The sequence below is a fragment of the Bactrocera tryoni genome, chromosome 4 (assembly GCF_016617805.1).
Source record: "Bactrocera tryoni isolate S06 chromosome 4, CSIRO_BtryS06_freeze2, whole genome shotgun sequence".
In the NCBI taxonomy this organism is placed as follows: domain Eukaryota; kingdom Metazoa; phylum Arthropoda; class Insecta; order Diptera; family Tephritidae; genus Bactrocera; species Bactrocera tryoni.
The window spans coordinates 72063045-72077667 of record NC_052502.1 but is presented as its reverse complement, the minus strand read 5'-3'; the positions used below and the strand labels follow the sequence as shown (position 1 = coordinate 72077667).

The 14623-nt window shown below is 30.1% G+C and overlaps 1 protein-coding gene across 3 annotated transcripts in view; it reads left to right on the top strand.

Moving 5' to 3' along the window:
- Positions 1 to 14623, top strand: part of LOC120773617 (optomotor-blind protein) — a 228946-nt gene that overhangs the window by 198000 nt on the left and 16323 nt on the right. For all 3 annotated transcript variants that reach the window (XM_040102618.1, XM_040102619.1, XM_040102616.1), the window contains exons 4-5: positions 7282 to 7428; positions 8742 to 8818. In XM_040102618.1, coding sequence (XP_039958552.1) covers positions 7282 to 7428; positions 8742 to 8818 — 224 coding nt within the window. The remainder of the gene's footprint in view (positions 1 to 7281; positions 7429 to 8741; positions 8819 to 14623) is intronic.

Below are 14623 nucleotides of genomic sequence, written 5' to 3'. Positions count from 1 at the left end.
TAAAAAGAAATATTTTTTTAATTAAAAAAAGTTGAAAAAAAAATAAAAAAAAGTATTAAAAGCGTGAGCGGTTGCGCGCCGCTGACTAATTAACATTTCTGCGCCAACAAGGAAACATTGAAAAATAAAATAAAAAAACAGGGTGGACAAGTTAAATTGCTGGTGCTGAGCAACCACATAATACACACACACACTCACACACAATTGGGTCATCACTTCATTTGCACGCCTTCGCGTCAACGCTGGCGATGACATTATTTAGCGAAAGCGTTAAATTATCAAGGCGAGACAGGTTCGTGAGGAGCTTACGCCGTGTGGACCGCCATGTAGCTGGACCGTGCGAAACCGGCATTCCTGACGGCCAAAGTGGCAGCAACACATACAGCGGGCGGTCCATTGGCGAGATATACATACATATATAAATATAAATATATGTACAATATTTAATAAATTTACGCTGGCGAAGGTGAGCCGTTATTGCTGCTGATATACAGACACACATATGTATATACATTTATAGGCTTGTATGTGTGTATATTGCCCGTGTGGCAGCCTTCAGCGCAGCTTCAATTGAGTTAACTCGAACTCATATAAACTGCGGCGACGACTAATTATGGGATTACGTGTTCATTGGTAATTTTTTTCCACCGAAATGTGGCACCAATTATCATGCATACATACATACACAAAATTATACATACACCAAAACAGTAGGTGCCATTTAGGTAGAAGAAAAAGAATAAGGCAAAAATAGGGAAACGAATCATAATCAACCAAATAATTCATTGTCCTGTTCGGTTTATGGTTTTCTTTAAATTGTTTTTCTAAAACTTTTTTTCGTGCCACAAGTGATGGATAACATAGTATTTAGCGGTAAATAAGCGGTGTGTGCAGAAAAACATACAGCTATCAATAAAATTCTAACAAAAAACGAAAGGACTACTAAATTACTGCATAAGAGCGAAAGAACAGTGGGACAATTATGACCAAAAATTGCAAAAAATGTTTGTTTTTAATTTTTTCTATTGAAATCAGATAATTTAGACGATTTTTAAGTAAAAAATGTATGAAATCAAGTTTTGACTGGAGTAAAAAATAAGTTACAGTGGTATAATATGCACCAAAAAGTGCAAAAAAAAATATTTTATTTAAATTTTTCATTAAAAATAGCATAGGCACATGATTTTTAATTAAACAAAATATATTAACTAAACCTTTGACTTAAAAAAGAAGTAAGGTACAGTGGTCAACACCCGAGAAAGAGTGCACAAAATAATTTTTTCTGTTGCTAAAATTAGAGCTCAGTACAAATAAAACTATTAAGGTCATCTGATTTAAGTTTTCGAACTTAGTAGGTCGAAATAGTACTATAGAGCTTTATAAAGCTTTTGAAAGCTTTCACTCTTTAAGTACTAACACTTTATTTAAATAAAAAACTTTAGCTGAATAAGTAAACCGGCGATATGTGAACTCAAACAAAGCCATTTATGAAGCTCTTCAAAAAGCTTTAAGCACTTTTCGAATATGCAATATCAGCAGTACAGCGTTTTGCAGTACTTCATAGTACCACGCCCTAAAATAGTAAGAGTGTTTCATAGTACCACATCCTTTAATAGAAGGAACAAAAGTTCTAAAAGAAAAGCTTTAATAAAGTAAAAGCTCAAAAGCTTTTGACTGATCTTGCAATCTCACTGCCAAAGCTCTCTCTTTAAAAATAATAAACTTTCGATTTAATAACAAAATTGGTGTCTGTAGTAAATAAATCAGCGTTACCTAATATAAACTAAATCAATTCAAACAGTTTTTAAAAAAGCTTTATGCGCTTTTTAAATCTTTAAAATCATTATTTGTTTCCAGCACTTCACAACACCACGGTTAAAAATAGTAAGATTGAATGATCCATATTATAAGTTTTAATAAATGAAAGCGCAAAAGCTTTGTAGTGATTCTAAAGCTCTTTTTTTAAATACAATAGACCAATATTAAAGCCTATACATATGACTAAGTAGAACAGAAAAATTAAAGTTACGTTATGACTTAAGCTTTTCAAAAAGCTTTAAGCACTTTTAAACCCTTCGAAATAATCATTTTTCTAGTACTTCATAATTATATGCCTACAAGTGACCGAAAGCGCTTTATTAAAATTTTGTATAAAATGAAAGCTCAAAAGCTTCATACGGATTTTTAAAGTTCTCTTTAAATAATTAAATCAATATTAGTGCTTTTTAAAGTTATATGATATACCAATCTTAGAGCTAGAACGACTCAAAGCTTTAACTTGTAGATATTTATAAAGTGAAAGCTCAAAAGCTCTCTAGATATTAGCAGGTATCTATTGAGCAAAGGCTCGAAAATTATTTTTGAAATTTTTTTAAAAATTACTATGAAATGCATCAGAAAGCTTTCATTTTTGATAGTGTAGTTTTGAAGAAGCTTTCTAAAAACTTTCAAAAATTTTTGTAACAGTAATTTGTTGTACTGGGGACTTGATACTCACACTTAAAGAGATTCTAAGTCTGAATAATTATAAGTGTCATTTAATTTTTCGAAGTTCTCTTCTGCTCTGTACCCTCACAGACAACTTTCTTCACCCGGAACCCCCTACTTATAATTTCTAACCCCTATTTATGACCGCACCTTACAGCAAGCCAACACAGTACACGCATACACACACATTCATATTTATTAGCCTGAGAACCGACAGAAAACCGACTGCGCGCCTCCTTAGAGTACACGGTACGTCAGGATAATTGCCGGTTAGCCATGGTGCGCGCGATTTCGCTGATGATTTGTTGGCGCCAGGCGTGCGCGCATACAATCCCAACACACAAGCGCTCAAGTAGCGGTCGATTTCGAGAGCTTGTTTGCTTTGCCAACTACTTACTACCGATTGCTCACAGGCAGCGCGCTGCAACACTAGTCAAATACAACTGTTTTTGTTGTTGTTGCAGGTAGTTATAGGGTTATATTTGTGTATGCAACATGCTGATGAGTCGCGACTCCGCACACAAGCATGCAATGAGCCATCTCCGGAACGCGAGCACAGCATCCTCAATGTGTTTGTATGTATGCATGTGTGTGTTGCATGCTTCGTCGTCTGTCTTGTGCGCTTGTCCGTCCAGTTGTTAGCTCGTTTCGTGTATGATTAACAAGCGTGTTGAGTGTTGGGCGGTCCCGACGACGACGGCGCTGATGACGATGCTGGCGACGATGGTGGTGCTGGCGTCGCCGTTATTGCTGCTGTTGTTGTTGCCGCGTCCGTTGCTGATTCTAATTTGCCTGGTGATTTATTGAAATCAAATGCCAAACAAGGCGCCAACAACCAAAAATGCTGAAGCACAGCCAAACGTGAAGCGTTCGAGTTGATGTGGCAACAACAACTTCAGCAAAAAACAACAACAATTTGCAATAAGCACATTTGTACGCGACACGTCTTACCAAAAACGGTGCGGTCCGGCGAACACGATTTGTTTATGTACACAAAGAGAGCAAAAAGCGCTTTGCAAATTAAGACAAATCGATCAGACCGATGATTAACCTTTGCTGTTAAAGCTCACTGCTGCTTGTTATTTGTTCATTTGTTGTTTGCCTGTAGCGCCACCCTTTTTTGGCAATGTTCAACGCTTACGCTCAACTGAATTTCGATTTGAGTTGCTGTGAGTCACTAAGGTGGTTTAGTTATAGTCAGAACTTTTAGATTGCTAAGAAAGCTTGAAAGCTCCTTAGGCTTATTTATTATTTAAAAACAGTTGCTTGACAATACTATTAATGCAATAGTGTCACCCAGGTCCTTTAGTTATAGTCTAAGCTTTTAGATTGCTTAGAAAGCTTCAAAGCCGAATTAAAAAACTACAACAGCTTGAATGTATTGTAGTACTATAACATTTGGGACACAAAGGTAGTAAATTTAAGCTCGAAACTTAAATATTGCTTGAAAAGCTCTAAAGCTCCTAGGTCAAGTTAAAGTTTTTCCACTAATTTTCGCGTTTTACATATTCGAGAATTGCTTATGCTATAAGTTTTATAACTAATTTTTCTGAAGAATGCACAAAAGGCTTTCTCAACTAAAAGCTCTCATAATTTATTCCACTAACAGAGCTATTAAAAATATAATAACAAGACCTCTTAAAAGCTCAATAAAGTTTATAAAAATACATGAAAGCTTTGTAAAAAGCTCATTAAAAATTCTTTGAAGTTTCTAAGAAGTGTGTGAGAGCTTTGCAAAAAGATCATTCATGTTTTCTTAAGCTTTTTAAAGTTCGATAAACTTACAAGCCATGTATAATACTGGAACTAAGTCGACAGACGAAAGAAATAAGTGAGTTCAATCAATCATATTTTTTTTTCATTTTGTAAAAGCTTAATAGCTGCGAAACTTTGCCGAGCTTTTTTAGCAAAAGTTTTCAGTCTACGATGTTTTTACAAATAATCGTTTTGGTTTACTTACACAAATTTTACTACATTTTATGAAAGCTCAATAGGCTTAAAGATTTTATGAGCTTTTTAAAAAAAAAATGTAAGCACTATTAAACCAACTCAGTCCACAGTGCAAGCCATGAGCTTAGAATTTACATATTTCTATGCATTTATCTCATTGGTTGTCAACTATTATAACTATTATTGCGCGATTTGAACATTGGAGACCGACATTTTTATGACTTTTCTTACAACTGTTGTTTTTATTGTTGTAGAACAACTAAGCTGTGCATATTTGCCATTTACTCGCATAAATATTTTTTATTTCAACATTTACATGACAATTATTTGCCTTTATTACTTGCCTGAATGTCAATGTGCAACTACTTTTTTGTAATTATTGTTGTTGTTGTCACCGATGTTAACATTGTCATTGCATTAATTACTACAACTGGCGGGAGCAACATGCAATCCGACAGCAATAACGCGTTATAAAATGAAACAACTGTTATTAAAATGAAAATTAAATAATTTTTCCTATGAAAGTGTTGCCATATTTGTAATATTTATATGCAAACAAACACGATGCGATTGAAATATGCCATGTTGTTTTATTCAGCTTAGAAAAAAAATGTCACTATATTTTTATTAAGGTAAAAATGATAAAGTTGTGTAATTAAAAATTAAAACTGACAGCAAAAATGTGGCAATAAACATTGAGCAAATGTTGAATGGCGACAGCCAAGCGTTTTGAATAGTTGATTGAAAGATTTGTGTAACTGCAAAAGCATATAAAATGAATAAATAAATATCAATATGACGGTTGAGAGTGAGTTAAAGAAAAGGAGAGAAGCGAGCAATCGCCGAAAAGAGAGCTTTTAGGCCAAATAAATATATGCAGGTCTGTATATATACTTATTTCGTTTAAATAACGCACAAAAATTATTTATACCAAAACTAAGAGAGTGGCGAAACGAACGCACAACTGGTATAAATCGTATAAATTGGTATAGTTAAAAAATAGATAAATGTGGGTCTCAATATAAATTTTTTTCCTTCAAATAATGCACAAAATTTATTTATACCAAATCTATGAGAGTGGCGAAACGAACGCACCACTGGAATAAATCGTATAAATTTGTATAATCACAAACATTGAAAATATTAATCTCTTAAGGTACTTTTTTAGGTAACATTAACGGTTTTCTTTTATTTGTGAAACTCTAAAAAAAGGTGAAGCGAAGAAACTCGTATAAACAAAAAGTAATATAAAATTACGTGTTTAAACCACTTTACTACAACTTTTGTTAAGCTTTTTAAGTAAAATTAATCGAATAAGCAACTGGTATAAAACTAAAGTATCCGTATAAATTGATATTATTTACAAAAATCAAGAATTTAAACCACTTTACAGAAATTTTTATACGGGCCGATTTTGATTTGCCAAAAATATCAAGTAGTTCATAGCGAACAAACATTTGGTATAAAACCAAGATACTGGTATAAACCAAAAGTGACAGAAAATAAGCGGCTTAACCACTTTCTTGCATAATATACATACATTTTTTACTTGCGATTTGCTAAAATTTAGAGAGTGTCGAATCGGACAAGCAACTGGTATAAATCATTTAGATTGGCATCAAAAATGCAAAACAACCACTTATGCCGACTTTTAACCCATATATTGTTGTTGCTTTGAATTGTCGATTCAAAGACATCTCTTTAGGTATATTATTGTATATTTACCACAACAACAACTACTGCAACCAACTAATGATTTAGCCGCCAGTTGAATTATTTTGGCAGTAAGGCGTTAGCATGTTATTACAACAACAGCAAGCTAATGCTTGCGCCTGCTTATGCACATATGACTTTACATGCAAATCTGAAATTGCATGCAACACCAAATATGGCATGCAAGCATCCAACGCCAACTTGTACGCTTTTGCTTAAACTTGTTCCTAATATCACATACTAAATTCATATGGACACATGCGATTACTTATCGGAATGCCTGTGAGTAAAGAATGTGAACATTTTTGCCGCCTAACGGTTATAAATAATTGGCAATTCATTGCTCTTGTCAGTTGGCATTAGCAAAGAAATACAGAAAGAGGGAGAAAAGATGAAACGTTGAGTACAAAGAAAAAGAGCTTTTGTGAACTTTTCACAATAGTATCATTGATTTTAAATCTAAATTTTGGAAGAAATTAAAAAAAAAATTAGAGGGTCAAAAAACAATTTTTTAAAAAAATTATAATCATAAAAAGTAATTAAAATTAAAAAAAAATTTAAATAAATTTTTTAATTAATTTAAGCAAAAATTAGAAACAATAATTTGTCTAATAAAATAATTTAAAAAATTAATGAAATTAAATCCAAAAATTAAGTAATTAATTAATTATTAATAATAAACAATTATATTAAAAATTTTTAACAAAGTTTTAAAATATTTTTAAATTTTTAAAAAAATTTAAAAAATAAAAAAGTTAATAAAATTAAAAACAAAATAACTAAATTTTTTAATAATTTTGTTAATTTTAATACATATTTTTATAATAGGTTTTTTTTTTCTCAAGCAAAAATTAGAAATAAATATTTATCTATTAAAATAATTTGAAAAAAATTACTAAAATTAAGTAATTAATTAATAATAAAGAATTAAATTAAAGATAATTATAAAAAATTAAACTCATAATGAGTATAAAAATTTTAAAATAATTTTTCTAGATTAATATTTTTTTAAATTTTATATTTCATAAGCTCTTCCCCCCTTCACTTGCAATTTGGTTTACAAGAATTTTTTCTCCTAGAAATTGTTTCGAAAAGTACTAATTTTATATATATATTCTGTTTTCCTTCCAGACGATACTCAATTCAATGCATAAATACCAGCCACGTTTCCATTTGGTGCGAGCCAATGACATACTCAAGCTGCCGTACTCAACATTTCGGACGTATGTTTTCAAGGAGACGGAATTCATAGCCGTTACAGCATATCAAAATGAGAAGGTAAGAGAAAATTTTAAGGTTATGGACAAAGAAAGTTAGCATAAGCCCTAGAAATATTAATAGAAAAAAAGTTGTTTGGCTTAAAATTTAAATATTTCAAATTTATGAAAAAAAAAATTAAAAATTTTCAACTAAAAAAATATAATTTGAAATATTTTTTATGAAAAAATATTTTATTGATTTTTTTTTCGACAAAAAATATTTTTATTGTATATAGTCGTTTAAAAAAATCCAAAATTTGTATTAAAAAATATTCAATTTTTTAAATATTCAAATTTTTTTAAATATTCAAATTTTTTTATAAAATATTAAAAAATTGTATGACAAAAGTTTTCAAATTTTAAAACTTAAAAAAAAAAATAAAATTATTAAATTTTTTTAAAACGGCATTCTAAATTTTAATAATAATAATTAAAAAAAATTAAATTAAAAGAATAAAAATATAATGTAAAATTTAATAAAATCAAAAAATGTAAAAACTTAACTTAGCGTAACAAAGAGCGTCATAAATAAAATAGCTTAATATAACATAACTGTAACGTAAGAACACTTAACTTAGCATAACATAAATGTAACGTAAGAAGACTTAACTTAACATAACATAACTGTAATGTAAGAAAACTTAACATAACGTAACTTAAATGTAAGTTCAGAACACCTAACTTACCATAACATAACTTAAACATAAGAAAACTTAACTTAGCGTAACATAATCATAAATAAAATAGCTTAATATAACATAACTGTAACGTATGAGCACTTAACTTAGCATAACATAAATGTAACGTAAGAACACTTAACTTAGCATAACATAACTGCAACGTAAGAACACCTAATTTACCATAACCTAACTTTTTCTTCTGAAAACTTAATTTAACATAACATAACTGTAAAGTAAGAAAACTTAACATAACGTAAGATAAATGTAAGTTCAGAACACCTAACTTACCATAACCTCACTTAAACATATGAAAACTTAACTTAGCATAACATAACTGAAACTTGCAAAAACTTAACTTAGTATAACATAACTGCAACATAAGAAAATCAAGTCAAATTACAGTTTCTTAAGTTTATATTATGTTATGTTAAGTTAAGTTTAAGTTTAAGTTATGTTATAACTAAGCACAAGAGCCCATAATATGGCATAAAATAGCAGTAATGTAAAGAAACTTAACTAAGCATAGCATAACTGTAGGATAAGAAACAGCTGAGTTCTTAAAACCCATTGAAATAAATTTATTTATTCTAAAATTAATCAAATCATGACTATAAACTAATAATCCATCGCTCTCTCTCTCTCCGTCTTACAGATTACTCAATTAAAAATCGATAACAATCCCTTTGCGAAGGGCTTTCGTGATACCGGCGCTGGCAAGCGGGAAAAGAAGTAAGTATCACTAAAGTTTTGTGCTAGAAAATTAACAACAAACAAATAAATATTTACGTAAAAGTTAGTCCACCGCAAATTGAGTTGCCAGAAATGCTGAACATATGACGAAATTTCTTCGAAACTACGCCCCTTTCACAGGCGACCGCTATCCTCACTAAGCACACGAACTGACTTTTCTATTAAAAGCGCTGTCAAAGCAATGACAATGCAAGTTTGAGTGCGACTCTGCGCGTGTCAGCGGCAAAATGACAGGCGCTTTCATGCAGCCCTGGACGCTGCCCCGCGCTGGGAAGCTCTGGTCGAGGCGCAGTAGTTTAATAGTGCTTTCAATGCACTGACAAGCGGCGGTTGCAATTTGGGTGAAATCGAATGACAACAACAGTCACGATGATTGCTCATTTACGCGGCACGCCAAGCCAAGTGTCTTCGCTTGTCTGCGCTTGCACGGAGTCGCACGCTGTGCCACTGTAAATGATATATTCACGGCAATTTCTTAATACCTCCTTTGATATTTATGTGAATTTATGTGAAAGTGGGCGTCAACTTTTGGCCAACACGGCGAGTTTGACTGGTTGACTGCTGTCGGCTGCTTGCTGTGGCGTTGACGACTTTTTTCGTGCTAGTTGCAACGGTAGTTTGGCTGTCTGTCGTCTGCTTGACAACCTGGCACGCGAAATCTGTGTTTGAGCTTTGAGGCGTTACCAATGTTTATTGAGTTGTCATTTTTGTATGCCATGAAACCGAAAATCATGACAGTTGACAGCTGATAGCACGCCCACAATGATGACAATTGAAAGAGAGAGGAGAAGCGAGGGGTTAGAGTGGAGATAAGAAACAGAGAGGGATTTTTGAAGCGTTGAAATCATTTCTGTTTGTGGGGCTTCCAAATTGAATACTTTGGAACAGGTGGGAATGGAACAGCGAGCAACTGAATTGAATGACGGAGTTTGAAAATTTTTTGAATTACACAGTATTTTGAAGCATTATGTCCAAGTTTCAACCGTTTTTGTTCAATTCATTTTTGCAAAAAATTTTAGACAAATTTTATTAATTTCAAAAATTTTAAAAATTTAATATTTTTAGAGAAGAGTTTTCAAAATTTTATTCAATAATTTTTTTTTAATTTTAATATATTTTTGCAAAAATTTTTAGATAAATATTTTGTTTTAAAAGTTTTTAAATAAATTTTTTTTTTTAATGTTTAATTATGATCTTTTATTTTCAAAAATTGTTGTGAATTCAAAAGTTTGAAAATATTGAAAACTGACTTTTATTAAAATTAATATTTTCTGTCCGAAAACATTCTTTTGAAACTTAAAATTTTTTGAGAAAAAGTTTCAAATGTTTCCAAAATTTTGTTGAAATAAGTTTTTAATTTTACAAAAAATTTTAGATATATTTTTTAATTTAAAAATTTTTGGATACAGTTTTTTTTATTATAAAATTTTCAATATATTCTTTATTGCAAAAAATTTTAGACATATTTTTTTATTTCAAAAATTTTAAAAATTTAATATTTTTAGAGAAGAGTTTTCAAAATTTTATTCAATAATTTTTTTTTAATTTTTAGAGTTTATTTATTTTTGCAAAAATTTTTAGATAAATATTTTGTTTTAAAAGTTTTTAAATAAATTTTTTATTTTAAAATGTTTACTTATAATCTTTTATTTTGAAAAATTGTTGTGAATTCAAAAGTTTGAAAATATTAAAAACTAATTTTTATTAATATTTTCTGTCAGAAAACATTACATTAAAATTAAAAATTTTTAGATAAAAATTTTCAAATGTTTTTCAAAATTTTGTTCGAATAGTTTTTTAAGTTTTTTTGTTTTAACGAAAATTTTCAGACATTTTTTTTGTTTATTTAAAATTTTATATTTTTTATGTGAACAAATTCTTTTGAATTCAAAATTTTGAAAATATTGAAACTAATTTTAATTAATTTCGCAAACAATCTTTTAAAATGTAAAATTTTTAGAAAAAATTTTCAAATATTTTTCAAATATTTTTCAAAATTTTTTGAAATCGAGAAGTTTTTAAATTTGTTTATTTTTAAAAAAAAACTTTTAGATATATGTACATATTTTTTTTTTGTTTTAAAAATTTTTAATAAATTTTTTTTGTTTTAAAATATTAAAAAATTTAACAGAAAATTTTCTAAATTTTTTTCGAAACATTTTTTTAATTTTAAAATTTTCATTAAAAAAGGAATTAAATTTTTACAATTTCAAGCCTCAGAAAACTACATATAAATTTCTTGAAAATCTTTCAATACTGGCTATGCATCCTCCACCATTTCGCTAACTTCTGCTCATCACCACAGTCCACCACTCAGCATACGCATTATTGGAAGACTGGTCCTTGGCCTTACTTTTCAACTTAGTATCCCTTACACAAACATTCGAAAATACACACATACCTCCAAATTCTAAAAAAAAATACAGAAAAAGCAAATCGACAAACCTTGCGATTAACTGACTGCCCACTAATTCGCTGTGACTGAGTAATTGACTGAGCAGTCAGCTGGTGAGCCCTTCACTGGTACACCAGTCAAATTTATAGCGTGACGTTGACCGAAGTCAGAAAATAAGCATATTTACTGACAAGCATTCGTTAGTTCTTCGTGCTGCCTGAGGTCCTAGACTTAAGTTAGCTGTCATTCATTTGACTGCTTCCGAGATTTTTTCCGCTACAAATTACGGCGATTTCTAGCCTGTGTAACTGACGGACTATCTGTCTGCCTGTCTGCCTGCCTGCGTTACCATCCACACAACCAAAACTTGCTGACACACAGCCGCTGCTTCCGTCACTCGGGGTGCTTCCGTTCGTTTGCTTTTCGCCACCGAGTGGGTGGTTTCTGATGAGATGCTGCTGGCGCAGACAAATATCTCTACTTCTATATATAAATACAAGTGTTTGTCTGTGTGTGTGTGGAATCAAAAAGTCAAATTTGCAATTGTGCATGTTTGTTGTGGCAGGAAATTAAAATCAATCAATCAACATGGATTTCCGCTTCCTGTCACTCAAGCGCACACACAGCGCATTCCTTAGTTGACTGATTCGCTGCCGTAGGATAATAAGAAAGTAAAAAGGCTGGTGGGAGTGTGGAAACGAGAATATTTTTGTTTTTGTTGTTGTACGTAGGTATCACTGCACAATTGATTTTCGGGTCAGCGCAGCGCGTTTGAAGTGATTGAAGGTTTTTATATATTTACTCGCAGATAGTGAATTAGCGAATTTCGAGAAATCGAGGAATCGAAGTAATCAGATAGTAAAAAATTTTTTTTTTTTTTTTCTAGTTAATTGGAAAAAATCAAAATCCTTAATTTATACTTTTTTTAATTTCAAAAAGTTTTCTGAATTATGATATTCAATTCAATTCAATGTTTGGCATTTATTATAATTTTGCAAAATTTCAATTAATTAAAAAATTAATTAAATTAGTTAATTAATTTAAAAATAATTAATTATAAAATCACTAAATTTAATTAATTAAAAAATTAATTAAATTAGTTAATTAATTTAAAAATAATTAATTAAAAAACTAAATTTAATTAATTAAAAAAATTAATTTAATTAATTTTCCAATTTCAATATTTATTTATAATTTAATTTTTATAATTAATTAAATTTAGTTTTTTTAATTAACCAAATTAAATTATAAATATTGAGTTTTGAATATTTTGAAAAATTTTTGGTTAATTAGAAAAACTAAATTTAATTAATTAAAAAAATTAAATTATCAAATGTTAATTAATTATTCAAAATTAAATTAAATTTTAAATTTAAATTAATTAAAAATTAATTTAATTAATTTTCCAATTTCAATATTTATAATTATAATTTAATTTTTATAATTAATTAAATTTAGTTTTTTTAATTAACCAAATTAAATTATAAATATTGAGTTTTGAATATTTTGAAAAATTTTTGGTTTATTAGAAAAATTAAATTTAATTAATTAAAAAAATTAAATTATCAATATGTGTGCATATTTTCATTCAATATTTTTTTACATTAATTAAATTTAATTTTTTTAATAAATTATTTTTAATTTTTTAAATTAATTAACCGAAAATAATTAAATTTTTTTTTAATTTTTTAAATTAATTAACCGAAAATTAAGTTAAATTATTAGTAATTTCATTTAATTAATTAAATTTGAAAAAATATTGTAGAATTCTGGAAACAAAATTTTTGTTCAAATAAAACTTTTTCACTGAAAAAAATTAAAGATTTTTTGCTTCAAGTATCTTATGTACAACTCGCTTTCAACGCTCACCCACAAATTCCCTCAAAACCGCCGAATCGACTTGTAAGTGACTTGTATGTGTCAGCGCTTGACAAGTGTCAGTTGTCAGCTGTCAGTGCGTGCGTGGCGCATCAAAGCGTGCGCTTGCACAACTTCACAGGCAATTTTCAACGCCACCAGAGACACTGCTTAGCCACCAGACAATACTTAGCGCTGGAAGCGACCCTCAGCCTGACAAATCACGCGCTGCCGCTGCTGCCACAAGCAATTTGGCTAGATTTGTGGCAATGATAGCGTCAACACAGCCACAAATCAAGCTTTGGGGTTGATAGCAGTACTAATAGAAGCAAGTAGCATAAGATATCGCTAGTGGCGTGAAGGGAGGAAACAAAAATAAACGCAACTCATCAGCTGATGGTTCAATTCTTAAAAGCAGGGCAAGTAAGCAATTGATATACATGTCTGTGGCTGCCACTTAACAAAAAAAATACTTCACTGTCACTACAGCAAATGCGCGTGTATATCGATGTCACCCAAAAAAAGATATCAAACATTAAAGGCGCTGCAGATCTTATCTTCTTAGACATGCCAATCACTTTACCCCGCAAATTTTGTCGGACAAAGCGCTGAGTCACCCAAACCAAATGGAGAGATATGTTAGGAAGCACACACGCATAAAAATTTCCATACACATACACACTCAGATGACTTAGAACACTCGCGGCATATCCTTAATGAATATCCTGCATTAGCGCCACTAAGCGCTCTAAGGCTGTTCACAAGCGCTTTTAAGTGTTTTTCTATTCGGCTATTGTTTGGTACGCGTCGTCACTCGTCGACTATGTCTTCCGTGACGTCGGTATCGGATTTCCGGTAATTTTTGATAGAGTAATCAATTGAGTTTGCTACTGGGGAGGGAGGATTGTTGGAGTGGGGAGAATTTTGCTTATATAATAAATAAATTTCATGAAAATTTAAGGAATATAGAAAATTCAATTAAATTAAATTGAATTGAATTAAATTAAAGTAAATAAAATAAAAGTAAATATTAAATAAAAATTTGAAAAAATAAAAATAATAAAAAAATAAAAATTTCTTTAAAAAAAATTGTATAAAAAAATTTATTAAAATTATGTTAAAAACAATAACAAGAATAAAATTTTAACTACCGCTGCACCGCAGCTATGATACCCTTCACAAATAAACAAGTTTTCCATACAAGAGTTTGATTTTGATCGATCAGTTTGAACGGCAACTATATGCTATAGTGATCCGATCTAAACATTTTCTTCAGAAAATACACCGCTGTATTGAATAATAATCCATGTAAAATTTCGTGAAGATATCTCATCAAATAAAAAAGTTTTCCTTACAAGAGTTTGATTTTGACCGATCAGTTTGTATGGCTACTATATGCTATACAGTTCCGATCTGAACAATTTCTTCGGAATTTGTACCGTTGCTTATAATAATAGTAGATACCAAATTCTGTGAAGATATCTCATCAAATAAAAAAGTTTTCCTTACAAAATGTCAACATTAAACGATCA